This window comes from Peromyscus californicus, unplaced genomic scaffold, assembly GCF_007827085.1.
Source record: "Peromyscus californicus insignis strain IS unplaced genomic scaffold, ASM782708v3 Scaffold_4__1_contigs__length_199733344, whole genome shotgun sequence".
Classification (NCBI taxonomy): domain Eukaryota; kingdom Metazoa; phylum Chordata; class Mammalia; order Rodentia; family Cricetidae; genus Peromyscus; species Peromyscus californicus.
In genome coordinates this window covers 170069262-170085211 of record NW_026294562.1, presented here as the reverse complement: position 1 = coordinate 170085211, position 15950 = coordinate 170069262, and the positions used below count along the sequence as shown (strand labels likewise).

Genomic DNA, 15950 nt, shown 5'->3' with positions numbered 1-15950 from the left:
CCACACATGTGGTCAAGCAATTCTCTAATGCAGCTGTGCTGGGTAAAGCACGCTCAGATCTCACTAGGAACCTTTGTGGGCCTCTACAACACACACACATACACACACACACACACACACACACACACACACACACACACACACACACGAGCCTCCCAGACAAATGATTAAACACAACAAAATGAGACAGTGTGGGAGGCTCTTTTCTTTGCCACAATAATTTCCCGTTTTCTCATCTTGATAACTTTCTGGGTTTTTTTTTTTGTGGAGGGAATTGAGGTGGTGGTTTTGGGGACAGGATCTAATGTAAGCCCAGGCTGGCCCCATTCTCCCTATGTAGCTGAGGTTGGTCTTGAACTCTTGACTCCCTACAGTCACTCCCTCTAGAGTATTGAGATCATGAGATCACTAACCTGTGCCATAACTCCTGACCTAGTGACATCTCAACAGATGTTAAGTAGAGTTGATATTCTATCTCAGAATTTTAACAACTTAAATACCCAGGTAACGGGTCACGGGGTTGTAGCAATAATTTATTTTTATGTTGAGGAAATGTCCAAAGCAATAACAACAACTGCCACCACAACACAGCTGACTGGCAGGTACACTATACCCTGCAATTTCCGCCCACTCACATTCTTGGTGATACTTAATGGTAATTGCATGTTCATTAACATACGGTGATTCGAGCCAAGGAAAAAAGACTTGTGGATTTGAATTTGGAATTCAACAAATCCGGTCTGGCACAGTAAACAATTAGCTAAGTGCTGGGTGTGGTGGTGCATGTCTATGATCTCAGCACTATGGAGGTGGAGGCAGGAGGATCAGGAGTTCCCTGGGGTACATGAGACCAAGTCCCATAAGAAACCCTGTGGGGCTAGAAAGCACCCAGCATGTTAGGCATTGGAAACGTGGGTCAGATTGGCTGTGAATGCTGTCTCCATTCTACTGGAGTTTAAAGCCTATTGAACAGGCTTGTGCTTCTAGTTAATTCCAGGTCAAGTTCATCTTTCCTGGGAATCTTGTCTGCATGGATGGATCTGATAAGGGTCAAGGTTCTGGATGAAATGACAAAAGGTCTATTCTGACTAGTTCCTCTCATGTCTGGTCTCCCAAATACTGTGACAGTCCACTGTAGCTCTAGCTAATATACGTTCCCAATTATGAGATAACTTTCCTGTGCCCTTTGACAGCTCAGATCAGAGAGTTCAGCGTCCTCTTGAAATATGAAAATGTAAGCTTGTAGAGCTTATTTCCTGTATGAATCCTCAGATGAAGAAAGGCCCTTACCACATTCATCTTCAGCATGGGCTCGCTGGTGAATCAGGAGACTTGAACTCCAGCTGAACCCTTTCCCACAAACCCCACACTTGAAAGGTTTCTCTCCAGTGTGAACCCTCTGGTGGGCTTGAAGGTATGAGCTCCAACTGAAGACTTTCCCACACTCCTCACACTTGTATGGTTTCTCTCCAGTGTGGACCCTCTGGTGGGCTTGGAGGTAGGACCTCTGCCGGAAGCGTTTTCCACACACGTCACATGGGAATGGTTTTTCTCCTGTGTGGACTCCACGGTGAGCTAGAAAATTGGATGCCCGACAGAAACCTTTTCCACACTCCTCACATTGATAGGGTCTTTCTCCAGTGTGGGACCTCTGGTGGGCTTGAAGCTGTGACCCTACACTGAAGGCCTTCCCACACTCTGCACACTGATACGGTTTCTCTCCTGTGTGGACTCTCTGATGCACTTGGAGACTTGAAAACTGACTGAAGGATTTCCCACACTTCTCACATTTATAGGGTTTCTCTCCTGTATGGATTCTACAATGAACGTTCAGATCTGAACTCCGTCGGAAGCTCTTCCCACATGTGTTACATCTATAGGGTTTCTCGCCAGTGTGGCCTCTCTGATGGGCCAGAAGGTTTGAGGCCTGGCTGAAGCCCTTCCCACACTCCTCACATACGTAGGGTTTCTCTCCCGTGTGGACTCTAATATGAATGTTAAAATCAGAACTCCGACTGAAGCCCTTCCCACAAGCACTGCATTGGTAAGGCTTCTCTCCAGTGTGGCCTCGCTGATGGTCCAGAAGATTAGAGGCCCGACAGAAGCCCTTCCCACACTCCTCACATTTGTATGGTTTCTCTCTGGTGTGGCTTATCTGATGAGCTTGGAGGTGTGAGCCTACACTGAAGCCCTTCCCACGCTCCTCACACCTACAGGGCTTTTCTCCTGAGTGCATTCTACAATGAATGTTAAGGTGTGAGCTGTAACTAAAGCCCTTGCCAGAGGCACCACATCTGTATGGTTTCTCTCCAGTGTGGATTCGATGATGGGCGTGTAGCCGTGAAAACCAGCTGAAGCCCTTCCCACACTCCTCACACTTATAAGCCTTCTTTGCAGCGTGGACTCTCTGATGGACTTGAAGATACGAGCTTTGATTGAAGGTTGCCCCACACTCCTCACATTTATAGGCCTCATCTCCTGCGTGGACTAACAGGGGTGTCTGACCATGTGAGTCTTTCCCAAGAGTCCCACACTCCTCATATTCGTTTGAGTTTTCTTCAGTGGGGACGCTCTGATGAGACTGAAATAGTGGCCTTTGACTGAGATTTTTAAACAGTGCATCAGACTGGGTCGATCTGTGTCTCTTGTGGGCTCTCTGATGGGGCTGAAGACTGGAGACCCGACGGAAGGTGTTGTCACAGTTTCCACACTTGGAGGGCTTCTCTCCTGGAACAGCACGAAGATGACGGCAGCAATCAGCATCTCTCTCACATGCCTCTTCTTCGTGGCGTTCTCCATGGTGAACTTGAAGAAATGAATTCCGACTGGAAAGTTTACTGAACTCCGCTTCTTCGCTCTGTCCAGCATCCTGTTTCCCCAACGCAGAGCCAGTTCCTCCATCGTTCCCCCTGCAGTCCCGACCCTGGGTTAACTCCCTTGTGACTTGTTGCCAGATTCGTGAGCAGAAAAGCTCCTCCTGTGGCAGGTGCCTCCATCCTGCCTCCTGAAGTGACTCCACCTCATTTAGATTCCTGGCTCCTAAAAGCATAAAGGGAATTCAGAGAGAGGTAGGGCTTGTGAATGCTCTGTTCGCTGCTGTCAGGGTTATGTAGTTAAGTCCACAGTCTATAGACTACAGCATTCCAAAGGATAGCTCTGTTAACCCTGCTGCCTCTAGGTAGGCCCCATATCTTAAAAGTTCTTCAGCCTCCCAAGAGTGGCACTAGCTGGACCCAAGCATTCAAAATGTGAACCTACAGAGTATATTTTGGATTTAAACTACAAATGCCATAGACTCCCCATACATACTTGGTCCTATTCAGAGTCAGATTAATTCAGGTTAATTAATAATGTTGGGTAATATTATTTTAAGCTGTGTTACTTTTGTTTACGTTGCATTTGTTTAACTCTGTGAAGCCGTGTTGCTTTGTCTGTCTATAACATTTGATGGTGTAATAAGGAACCGAATGGCCAATAGCCAAGCAAGAGAAAGGATAGGTAGAGGTGCCAGGAAGAGAGAATTGATAGAAAATCTGAGAAGAAAAAGAGGAAGTACCCAGAGAAGGAGGAGGGCCCAGGGGCCAGCCACCCAGCTAACAGCAAGCCACGGAGTAAGAGTAAGATTTACAGAATAAGAGAACAGGAAAAGCCCAGAGGCAAAAGATAGACAGGATAATTTAAGACAAATAAATCTGGCTAGCAACAAGCCAAGCTGAGGCCAGAATTTATAATTAAGAATAAGCCTCTGAGTGTGATTTATTTGGGAGCTGGGTGGCCGGCCCCCAAAAGAGCAAAAGCAACCAACAACATTTTGGCATTCCAACGTGGGCCTGAATTTCCACATTGGGCTTAAGAAAGCTGAGAAGGCCGGGCGGTGGTGGCACACGCCTTTAATCCCAGCACTCGGGAGGCAGAGCCAGGCGGATCTCTGTGAGTTCGAGGCCAGCCTGGGCTACCAAGTGAGTCCCAGGAAAGGCGCAAAGCTACACAGAGAAACCCTGTCTCGAAAAACCAAAAAAAAAAAAAAAAAAAAAAAAAAAGAAAGCTGAGAAGAAAAAAAATTGGCTCTTTTAAGAGTTTTTGCCTGCTAGTGAGACCTTGAGCAGCTAGTATGTTAAGTAGAAACAAAGAACTAAGTAAAAAAAAGTCTGCCACTGCACAAGCGCTGGCATTCTAGAACTCTAGGAAGGTTGAAGGCAATTCTCAGTCACCTACCTCCACCTGGGCTGTGTGTTTAGGCTTGGCTTTCACAACCTGAGAAGTAGCCAGAGCCAGTCGCCAAAGCCAGGGGCAGAGGTCCATGATGCTTCTTAAGTTAAAGTTTGTTCATGTGGTCAAAAAGGCTAAAGGATACACAGTAAAAGAGGTCCAAATGGAAACAACCTCTAAATAGGTTCTAGTGTATTTTACAATATGTGTAGGCTTAAGAAAAGAAAAAAGGTATATTCATAGAAAAAAAAATGAATAGTTTAAATAAATAGTTTTTTTTTTTTTTTTTTTTCGAGACAAGGTTTCTCTGTGTAGTTTTGGTGCCTGTCCTGGATCTCGCTCTGTAGCCCAGGCTGGCCTCAAACTCACAGAGATCCGCCTGCCTCTGCCTCCTGAGTGCTGGGATTAAAGGCGTGTGCCATCGCTGCCCGGCAAAAAATAAAGTCTTTAAAGACAGAAGTAAAGTAATATAAAAAAGAATAAGCCATGTGGAGATGGGAAATATACAGGGAGTCTGAATCCTGTATGTTATTGTGTCGATTTTGAATTTTTTGATTGTTGAGAAGCAAAAGACAGCTGCATGGTGGGCACCAAACAAACTCCTCATGGAGTTTGCTTTCAGCGTGGCAGGGCTAGCCATTTGAGCAAGAAGCTGCTCATGCCTGGACGGCTTGATAGTATGTCGTATAAACTAGACATGCAGGACCCACAGGGAAGTGACTACTGGACTTTGCCAAAACAAGGTGGGATGGTCCTTCAGGGTTCCTACTTCACAGAAGAAACTGTCAGAGATTCTACAGGACAGAGAGGAAAGTGACTGACCAACTTTGCCAATACAGGCAGGACAGTCTTTCAAATCTCTTGCTTCATTGAAAAGTCTGCCAGGTACTGTGGGTCTGACGGCTGAAGATGGATGTCCCAATGTTGCAGAGGAATGTTGGGTGACTGTTCAGGCAGCCAAATGTCTCTATTGTTAGATAATATTACATCCTTCTGGGTCTTGGGTAGAGTTGAAGACTAGATAGTTACAGTTGCAGTTTTCCTTAGATATGAAAGTAAATTAGGTATAAAAATTTGGATTTACTAAGATAGGATAGATTATGGAGTATTTTCTTTAAATTTACCAGACACAAATGAATTAGAATTCAGTACATTGTGAATGTGATCTTTACCTGATAATTGTTTTTATTGTATACAGTTTTACTATGTTAAAGTTAAAACCTTTTATTTTTGTTTAGAAAAAAGGGGAGAAATGTTGGATAATATTATTTAAAGTTTTACTTTTATTTATGTTGCATTTGTTTAACTCCTTGAAGCTGTGTTGCTTTGCCTGTCTAAAACACCTGATGGTCTAATAAAGAGTTGAACAGCCAATAGCAAGGCAGGAGAAAGGATAGGCAGGGCTGCCGGGCAAAAAGAATTGACAGAAAGAGAAATCTGAGAAGAAAAAGAGGAAGCAGCCAGAGAAGGAGGAGGACCCAGAGGCCAGCCATGCCAGCTACACAGCAAGCTATGGAATGAGAGTAAGATTTACAAAATAAGAGAACGAGAAAAGCCAAGAGGCAAAACATAAGTAAATCTGGATAGCAACAAGCCAAGCTAAGACCAGACATTTATAATAAAAAAAAAGAGTGCAGCTCAAGGCTTCACTGAACCAGAGAACGGTCCCCCTTCCCTTGAACATCCTGTGTCCTGTCATCTCACTAACACACCCTAGAAGCCAAGAATCCCATATTTATGAATGAGACCCATACAATGAGTGACATTGCAGTATGTGTGCTCACCACACACATAAATAAACATAATTTTTAAAAATATAAAGGAAATCGACTGAGGAAAACAATATTGATCTGTGGCCTCCTAGCACGTGTGTGTGTATAAATATGATACACATGTGCGCACATCCACAAGGAGCCATCCAGATGGAGAGGAAGAGCATCATGTGACTAAGTCCGAGGGAGTCGGTACAAGTGGAAACTCATGCTGAGAGCAGAATGGATTCACGAGAGCGGCAAAAGCCCTGGCTGATACCAGCCCCAAAGTTGTGCACAGGCTGAGAAGCAGGGTAGCTGAGTCACTCTGTTCTCACCTGTAGACTCACAGTTCCAACTGACCATCGTCAACACCCAAAGCATGTCTTCTCTCTTGAGTTGGAGTGAAACCTCTGGAGTCATGATCTGATGCCCTGTGAGGAATACATTTGAAATCAACACAGCAGAGTCCCAAGTCCTAAAAACAAGCATTCCACTGCATCTGCTTCAGGACATCAAACCCATTCTTCCCCAACCTATAATACAAGTCAGTGGAAGACATACATTGTTTGAAAAGCCCCAAAACATACAGACACAGACTTTAGTATACATTACTTGAAAAATGTCTATTTTCATTATCTCCTCTCCCTAGTCTCTCGAACTGTTCTTGGCCATGTCCTAGATAGACTGCCAGGGTGTTTTATGTTTCATTATATTTTTATTTAATATGTGTGTTTGTGCACATCACTGGTGGTCAGAGAAACAGGTGGGACTTGGTTCTCTCCCTCTACCATGTAGGCCCCAGGGATTGAAATGGGGTCATTACCCTTGGGACCAGGTGCTGTTACCTGATGACCAAGTTATGGCTTCAACTCTACTTTAATTTTTAAAATACTTCTTTGGATTTGTATTGATGTATATGTTAGTGTGTGTGCATGTGTGTATAGTACATGTGCCCATGGAGATCAGTAGAGGCCAGCAGATACTCTGGAGCTGGAGTTACAGTTGTTTGTGAGCCACCTGATGTGGGTACTGGGAACCAAACTCTGGTCTTCTAAAAGAGCAGACAGCATTAACTGATGAGCTCTCTCTCCAGCTGCCTCAACTTACTTCAGTGAAAATAGTGTTTGTAGGCGTGACTCAGAGTGTGCCATAATTGAGATTATGATTTGAGAAAGATGAAAACATACTACCATGATTTCAATTTTTGCTTCATTTGTAAAACTAGGAAGATTCCAACTCTGTATCACATGATGACTAGAAAACTAGAAACTACTTCAAAGGCTCGTGTAGCAGGTAGCCCTTCCAGCTTTGACCTGGAAGTACCACCCCGTGTGAGGCTTCAGTAACTGTCACGCCTACAAGATAGAGCCGAGAGAGGACCCTGAAGACCCGAGATCCAGATGGGCAAGCTCTCTTGGTTCCTGGATCCTGGACTCTGGAGGTAGACCGAGCAGAGTTCTCCAGAGAACACCGCTGGACTGTGCTACAACTTTCCCAGACTCTAAACTATCCCTTCACTTGTAAGTATTTATTACCCCACAAAATAAACCTCCCTTTTAACTACGTGGAGTTGCCTTAATATTTAAACCAATATTCTCGGATCACATCTAGGGCCAAACTGCATGGACGTGTTGTTCAGCACCAGTGTCTGCCCTCACCCAGGGACACCACATTCCTGAAGTTCTCCAGCATCACGTCACAGTACAGATTCTTCTGGGCAGCGTCCAGCAGCTCCAGCTCCTCCTCACTGAAGACCACAGCCACATCCTTGAATGTCACCATCTCCTCTGACACCAAACCCTCAACTTCAACCTTGGTCTTCTGCAAGAAGGACAGCTCTGAGAAGTGTGGAAAGATGAGTGGAGAGCAAGTCCTGAGCTAAGAACCCAGGGGCCACATTTCCATACCACTCACCCGCTTTTTGTTACTGCTCCTTTTTGGTTTTGGAGACAAGGTCTTGTTTTGTAGCCTTGGTTGATCAGAAACTTGCTATGTAGACCAAGCTGGCTACTGATCTTCCCACCTCTGCCCCTGCCTCCCAAATGCTGGAATTTCAGGTGTGAACCACCATGCCAGGCATTCATCTGCTCAATCACATAATTGTTAAAAGTTTTGATACTGGAAGATGAAAGGTCGAATCCAGGGCCTCATGCATGTTAGGCAAGAGCTCTACCACTGAGCTACATCCCCAACCCTGTCTTCCCCACATAGCTGTGCACCAACTGGAACACTCCTGGCATTATGTGCCAGATACTTCTCGGCTGAGGGGGTTCCCTGGTGCACTGTGGGATGCTCACCATCATCTTGAACCTCTATCCACTTGTTGCCTGGGGGTGAAATCAGCTTTAGAACCATCATGGCCAACGAGGCTGCTTTAACTTTCCATCTGGAAACTGGCCCTGAACATTCAGGATCCCCAGATGAACCACAGTCATCCCAGATGAGGATCCACTCCAGAGTGAGCCAGGAAAGGGGATCCTCGTCTGCCGCGTCTTGCACCCACCAGGAGACGGTCCTGCATCCTCAGTCACAGGATCCCTTGGAGTCTGAGGGGTGTTGGTCCCTGTGCAGACATCAGCGTCTGAGCTTCGCCCTCCTGACTGTTGAATGCACTGAAGGCAGCGCTGCCTCACAAGGCTGCTCCGAGGAACTAGACTTTTCCATCTGAGTACATTATTCTGCCAATACAGCACATTCACATAGTGAAGGAAACATGAAAAGCAGTTAGTAAACACACCCAGGGTGTGACTCAGCTATGGGAAAGGAAATCCTATCTTTCTCATGTGAGAAAAACTGAACATCTTCTATGATTAATTAGAACGTGTTGAACAATATACTTTCCATAAAGAGCAGCCAAAGTATTACATATTAAAAGTATGTTTTAGGGGCTGGAAATATAGTGGCTCAGTGGTTAAGACAACTGGCTGCTCTTTCAGAGGATCCAGGTTCAATTCCCAGAACACACATGGCAGCTCACAAGTAATTGTAACTCCAGTTCCAGGAGATCCAACACCCTTTTTGGCCTCTGTGGGTATCAGGCACACACATGGAGCACAGACTTATATGCAGGCAGAACACTCATACAAATAAAATATTTTTAATGTGTTTTAATTTAGTATTTCTAAACAACAGGAACAGTAGTAAAATTTCCTTGCATTTCTTCTGGAGGAAAAGGTTAATTTATACAAATATTACTATAACATTTCTTAAGACATCAAAACTGCTAAACTATTTAAATATCTGTGGATAGACAAAAGACATCTGTCACATATACCTCTTTTATGACTGATCATGTGGATTTCTGGAATCATGATGTCAATAAAACCATGAATAAAAGCGGTTATGACAGTACATGCCTGAAATCTCAGCACTGAAGGTCAAGCAGGAGTATTGAGACTTTGAGACCAGACTTAGCTACACAGTAAGACTCGGGCTGTTAAATTAAAAAAGAAAAAAGGGACTTGGGATGTGGCTCAGTGGTAGAGCCTTTGCCTAGCACAGAGAAGCCTTAGATTTAATTTCCAGCACTGGGAAAAGGAATTAAGGTGTACATCACTTGAAAATGTATAATTTAAAACTTTAATCTAGACTACTATTACAAATAAAACATTGTGCCATGAAAAAAAGAAGAAAGGAAATTGGGTGTTTTACAAACAAAATGACAGAAAAGGTGAATTTATTCAACAATACTCACTTCCCCATACTGTGCTCAATTGTAATTTCAAGGTGAGGGTTAGATTCACTTTTTTTTTAAAGATTTATTTATTTATTATGTATACAGCAAGTGTTCAGCCTGCAGGCCAGAAGAGGGCACCAGATCTCATTGTAGATGGTTGTAAGCCACCATGTGGTTGCTGGGAATTGAACTCAGGACCTCTGGAAGAACAGCCAAGTGCTCTTAAACTCTGAGCCATCTCTCCAGCCCCTAGATTCACTTTTATGTGTGTGTTTTGCTTGCATGTATGGTTCTGCACCACATGCGTACTTGGTGTCCATGGAGGGCAGAAGAGAATGTCAGATCCCCCGGAACTGCAGCTGTGGAGAGTTGTATGTCACCACGTGGCTGCTGGGAACCAAACTGGGTCTTTTACAAGAACAGAAACACTGCTGAGCCATCTCTCCAGTCCCCTGAGGTAATTTTTATAAACAAACAGAAATCAATCTATATTAAAATAAAGGTTAATAAGCATTCAGCCACAGGTCCCTGTTTAACAAACAAGTTAATTTATGTGCGTCAGTGTTTCACCTGCAGTATATCTATGCACCGTGTGCAGTGGCCAGAAGAGGGCAGCAGATCCCAGGACCTGGAGTTAAGCATGGTTGTGGGTCCTGGGAATTGAACCCAGATCCTCTGCAGGAGCAGCCAGTGCGCTCTCTTTCTCTCTCCCTCCCTCCCTCCCCTCCTCCCTCCCTTCCTAGCCTCTCTCCCATGACCACACATGCACTGGCAAAACACTTAGTGATTCTGGGGCCTTATGTCCTATGTAATCCGTGTGCTGTGTGATCACGTAATTTTCGAGAAGCATGATCATGTAATCTATGTGCATTCATGGTTTAGCTACGTAAGCCCATATGCGCAAGTGTGGGGAAATCCATAAAAAACGAATCACATACTTCTCTCCTCTCTCCCTGCACAATCTTCAATAGAACTAAACACATCCCCTCCATTCTCCTTCCCCTAATAAACTCTTTTAGTGGATTTTGTTGTGCGTCGTGTCTTTTCTCACATGGTAAACAGTGCTGCTTAATGAATAACACAGCGCTGCATAATAACTAACCCTTCCTTCCTTCCTTCCTTCCTTCCTTCCTTCCTTTCTTCTTCTTCTTCTTTTTTTTTTTTTTTCTGAGACAGGGTTTCTCTGTGTAGCCCTGGCTGTCCTGGAACTTGCTCTGTAGACCAGGCTGGCCTCAAATTCACACAGATCTGTCTGCCTCGGCTTCCCAGTTTCTGGGATTAAAGGCGTGCACCACCAACACCTAGTTCCAAGCCTTGTCTCCCTGATACTCTGGACGACAAAAACGGACAAATGCAAGCATGGTCTCACACATACAGGATGAACTCAGATCCCGGGATAAGGGAGGGTGGTTTAGAAGGTGAAAGAACTCTGAGGGAGCAGGAAGTGTGCCACTGGGGGAGGGCCTTGAGGTTTCAAAGGCCATCAGCCATTGCCACCTAGCTCTCTGCTTCTGTGGCTCTCTCAGCAGCTGCTCAGCGCCATCCCTGCCTGCCTGCCGGTTCTTGTCCAAGATCAGAACTGTACATCAACTTTTGAATACTCTACTGTTGATGGATTCTACAGCTCACCAAAAGTAAATAAGCCAAGCAAAGGGATTCTGGCCATCTCTAGCAAGGCGAGGACGGCTCTGGCAGGCCTTGCCCTTCTCCCCATTCCCTCTGCCTTGCTAAAAAACACCCAGTAGATTATATTCCTAAAGCTAGCCACCAAGGTCTATTCCCTAATTTTGCCTGAGGCTGACTACCAAAGTCCAGCTATCAAAGCCCCCTTTGATTCACCTAATTAACATGCCCAATTAAAGTTAAACACCTCATCCTAACACGGGGTTTCCCACTTTCGCTTTATAAACCGTCCTTTGCCTGTGCGCTGTGTCTGCCTCCTCTATCCAGAGGCAGTTCTCTGTCTCCCCATTCGGGACAAACACCTCTGCTCATCGTGTGCCCCTCCCCTTTTCCCTCATCAATAATCTCCTCTACCACTGCATCCTAGCCCATTCTAGCACAGACTTCCCCTTTTCCTCCTCTTAAAATTACACCTGCAAAGATTTGCTGCTGTTTTTCTGCCTGAGTCAGAAAGCAGCCACTTTAACTTTTCTTTCCTGCTTAATAAAGGATCTCACTGTGAAAACAGGTGTTTGGTGTGGTTTGTGCCTAATCTGGGGTCTGTGGGCGAGTCCCCTTCACGAAGGAACAATTTTGTCCCTGTTTTGCGGTCTGTTCCCAAACCTTAGCATCACCCTGTTGTCTGCCCTTTGGACAGCCACATGAATCACAGGTACTCACCGGATAACTGCTCCCCCTGCTGGCCACTCTGAGAAGGACACGGTGGGGTCCCTGTACCCACTAGGGGAGAGAACACAAAAACTAAGTAATGCTAAGAAAGAAGAGCCACACGTTAGGGACAGGGGCAATCCCAGAGGAGCAAAGGCAGCCAAGCACTTTCTCCCTTTGCACTTTTTTGTTTGGTTTGAGTCAGGGTCTCACTGCATAGGGTCGCCTGGACTAGAGAGTTTGAGGCCATGTTGGGCCACACAAGACTCAGTTGCACACACAAGGATTGCTAAACTGTCCACTCTGTGGTGCTTTTGAAAGGCAGCCCTAAGAAATGAATAGAAAAGCTCCTCTCTTGGTCTTCGTATATAGACACAATGAATTTGAAGTCCTACTGAGTAAACATTGGGAACAGGAGGCTCCCTGCAGCTCACCGACCAGCTTGTCTTATGGGATGGACAAGTACCAGGTTCAGTGAGCCTGTCTCAGAAGATACAGTAGAGAGTGGCCTCCACACACACCTACCACCCCTACAGACACACACACACACACACACACACACACACACACACACACACACACACACATACACGGCAAAACAAAACGTGTTGGGAGAGGAGGAAATGCAGGAAGACTTTCAAAAACGAGACAGCGTGACAGAGTGACTGTCACCGGAGTTCATTTTACTCTATTTGACTGTTGGGAAATTTCCATAGTGAAAACACAAGCAGAAAAAGAAAACACTGTGAATTCTGTGACGACAATTTCCCGGACTCCACCTGTGAACACCACACTCGTTCTTTTCCAAACAGGTCCGGGGCTGCGGAGTTGGCTTATCAGGGAACAACACTTGCTGTCCTGTCGGGACCCAGGTTGGGTTCCCAGCACCCACATGGATGCTCACACTCATCCCTAACTCCAGTTTCAGGGGATCCTATCTTCCTCTGAGCACTGTGCAAGACACACCTGCAAGTGAAACACTCCCACACATAAAGCTGAAAATGAAAAAACAAAATGGGTTGGGGGAAGGGGGGGATGGTTCAGCACTTAGGAGCACATGTTGTTCTTGCAGAGGGTGTGAGTTTGGTTCCCAGCACACACACTGGGTGGCTCACAACCACCTGTAACTCCAGCTTTGTAGGCTCCAAAACCTGTGGCCTCCATGGACCCCTGGTATACACTGACAGGCGTGTGCGTGTACGTGTGCATGTGCGTGTGCGTGTGCGTGTGCGTGTGCGTGTGTGTGTGTGTGTGTGTGTGTGTGTGTGTGTGTGTGGTCTGTGCAGGGGTGGCTGTGGATATATGCACATACTCATAATTAAAAAATAAAAGTCGGGGTTGGGGATTTGGCTCAGTGGTAGAGCGCTTGCCTAGCAAGGGCAAGGTCCTGGGTTCGATCCTCAGCTCCAGTTTAAATAAATCAAAAAAAAATTAAATAAAATAAAAGTCTTTGACAATTAAAAAGTCCCTAAATAGACGAAATGGTGGGAAAAAGCAAGGTGTGGTGGCACACACCCTAATTCCAGTTCTGAGGTGGCGACTGAAGGAAGAGCCTAGTGGGTTCTAGAGCATCCAGGCTACAGATTGAGAGCCTATCTCTAATAAATAAATACATAAATGAAAACTGCCACAACATTCTCTGACACAAGAAGCTGCACCCACATATTGGGTGACAGACATCCGTGGTCATGTGAACACTGCCCGTACCAAGAACTATACAAACACACAGTATGTGTGGCCCCAGAGATGCCAAAATACCACATACAACACCCATATGTCAACAGTACCCTGAGTACATATATGCGTGTGTGTGCACGCGCGTGCATTTTTTGTACTTATAATTGATCCTAAAACCAAATGTGTATTATAGATCCTTCTAACATTCCCTTTTGCACGAGGGGAAACTAAGGCACAGAAAGATTCTTACTCAGTGACAGGGTGTGAGAAAGGTGAGGGAGGGGAAGCCAGACATCCCCAAGCAGGGGAGTTCCCGCAAAAGCTGCCAAGTCCAGCTCTTCCTTGGGGCTGAACCCCAAGTACTGCTAAACTTTCCCCCAAATCAGAAGTCAGCGGCAGCTCGTGTCCCTCAACATCAGCAACAATGTCTCATTTCGGTGACCCGGAACAGGTCCTCGCCCATCCCATTACCAGGTTGTGGAAGTCAAAAGAGGTAAGAGGGTCCTCAAGTCAAGGCCGACCCACTCACCTTCCTTGTTGGAATGCACTCACAAGATCTCCAACCTCTGCAGGGGAAATGCCCCGGCAACGCCAAGCTCCGGAACTACAACTCCCAGGATTCCTTGGGCAGAAGCCCGGGACAGTGTTTGTGCAGGCGCCCTATGCCTGAGTCCTAGAGTCCTCAGATGAATTGGCTTTGCTTTCTAGCCCTCAAGCAGCCGAAATCTCACCAAACATGCGGATTATACTTTGCTTTCTCCCATAGAACATTGCCAAAGTCAAGCGTTCCCATAGAAGTGCTCTGACCACAGAAAGCGTCTGGACTACATGTCCCAGAATTCTCTGTAAGGCTCTTTCCCCACCAGCTTAAGATTTTCCTTTCGCTAAACAGGTGAACACTGGGCTTTGTGGGCACATCTGTCATTTCAGTACTCCGGAGGATGAGGCAAGAGTTCTGCGTGGGTTACTGCCTTAGTTACTCTTCTAGTTCTGTGAAGAGACACCACGACCATTATAAAATAAAGTATTAAGTAGAGGCTTGCTTACTGTTTTGGAGGAATTAATCTATGATCCTTATGTGGAGAGGTATGGTTCTGGAGCAGTAGCTAAGAGCTTTACACCTGATCCACAGGCAACGGGCAGAGAGAAATACTGGGCCCAACATGGGCTTTTGAAGCTTCAAAACCCACCCTCAGTGACACACTTCCCCCAACAAGGTCACACCTTCCAATCCTTCTGATTCTCAAAGAGTTCCACTCCTTGGTGACCAAGCATTCAAATATATGAGCCTTTAGGGGCCACTGTCATTCAAACCACCAAAAGGAGAGCATGCCCCAAAAACACAAGAAAAAATTTATATGGTTGTGTCTGAATCAATTTTTCTTTTCTAGTTTTTTTTTCTGTTTAACACACTGATTTACACAGTGATGGCTATTCTTGGTTTCCAACTTGGCTACATCTGGAAGTAATGAAAACCCAAGTGACTAGGTACACCTCTGAACGATTTCTTTTCTATTTTTAAAGATTTATTTATTTCTTATGTGCATTGGGGTTTTGCCTGCATGTATGTCTGTGTGAAGATGTCAGATCCCCTGGAAGTGGAATAACAGACGGTTGTGAGCTGACATGTGGGTGCTGGAAATTGAACCTGGGTCCTTTGAAAGAGCAGCCAGTGCTCTTAACTGCTGAGCTATCTTTCCAGCCCGGGGATTTTTTTCTTAATTAAGTCATTTAAAGTGGAAGACCCACTTTTAATCCAGATCTTTTGAGGTGGGAAGATCCACCTTTAATCTGGACCACACCTTCTGTTGGCAGCCTGTATAAAGGACACGGGAGAAGGAAGCTTGCTCTAGCTTTCACTAGCAAGTCCATTCCCTCATGGCCATTAGAACCAACTTCCTTGGGATTCTGGTGTTTACTAAGGACCAGCTGAGACTTCCAGCCTTGTGGACTGAACGTTACTGGATTCTTGGACTTTACATTGGTAGACATCCATCGTTGAACTGGCTGGATCACAGCCTGTAAGACATTCTAATAAATCCCCTTTCTATATACATATAGATTCATTCTATACATTCTGTTCCTCTAGAGAACCCTAATACACAAGGTGTGGCGCTTTAAACACAAATGGGCCCCCATAGGCTCTTAGAGAGTGGCACTATTAGGAGGTGACTTGTTGGAGTAGGTATGACCTTGTTGGAGGAAGTGTGTCACTGTGGTTAGGCTTTGAGGTCTCAGATGTTCAAGCTAGGCCCAATGTGGCTCACCTTGCTCTTCCTGCTGCCTGCAGATCCAGATGTAAA

The 15950-nt window shown here is 45.5% G+C and overlaps 1 protein-coding gene across 6 annotated transcripts; it reads right to left on the bottom strand.

Annotated features, from left to right (window-relative positions):
* Window positions 1–209: 209 nt before the first annotated feature.
* On the bottom strand, window positions 210–14409 carry LOC128094296 (zinc finger protein 45-like). 6 transcript variants are annotated; one of them, XM_052712562.1, is made up of 7 exons: window positions 14177–14408; window positions 11983–12042; window positions 8261–8641; window positions 7878–8047; window positions 7622–7801; window positions 6299–6394; window positions 210–3039 (listed from the first exon to the last, which is right to left on the bottom strand). In XM_052712562.1, the coding sequence occupies exons 5-7, from the start codon at window positions 7743–7745 to the stop codon at window positions 1250–1252; spliced, it is 2010 nt and encodes a 669-aa protein (XP_052568522.1). In that variant the 5' UTR covers window positions 7746–7801; window positions 7878–8047; window positions 8261–8641; window positions 11983–12042; window positions 14177–14408; the 3' UTR covers window positions 210–1249. The 6 variants fall into 6 exon arrangements, with proteins under 6 accessions (XP_052568522.1, XP_052568524.1, XP_052568519.1 ...); XM_052712564.1 differs by having other exon boundaries at window positions 7622–7784; XM_052712559.1 differs by lacking the exon at window positions 7878–8047 and having other exon boundaries at window positions 14177–14409.
* Between the last annotated feature and the right edge of the window lie 1541 nt (window positions 14410–15950).

Excerpts from the sequence above, each read along its gene's own strand:
- LOC128094296 (XM_052712559.1), bottom strand. The coding sequence starts at position 8,321 with ATGATGGTTCTAAAGCTGATTTCACCCCCAGGCAACAAGTGGATAGAG. Across the intron at positions 7,802-8,260 it reads GATAGAGGTTCAAGATGATG|AGCTGTCCTTCTTGCAGAAG; the intron begins GTGAGCATCCCA and ends CACACTTCTCAG. Across the intron at positions 3,040-6,298 it reads TTGGAACTGTGAGTCTACAG|GAGCCAGGAATCTAAATGAG; the intron begins GTGAGAACAGAG and ends TTATGCTTTTAG.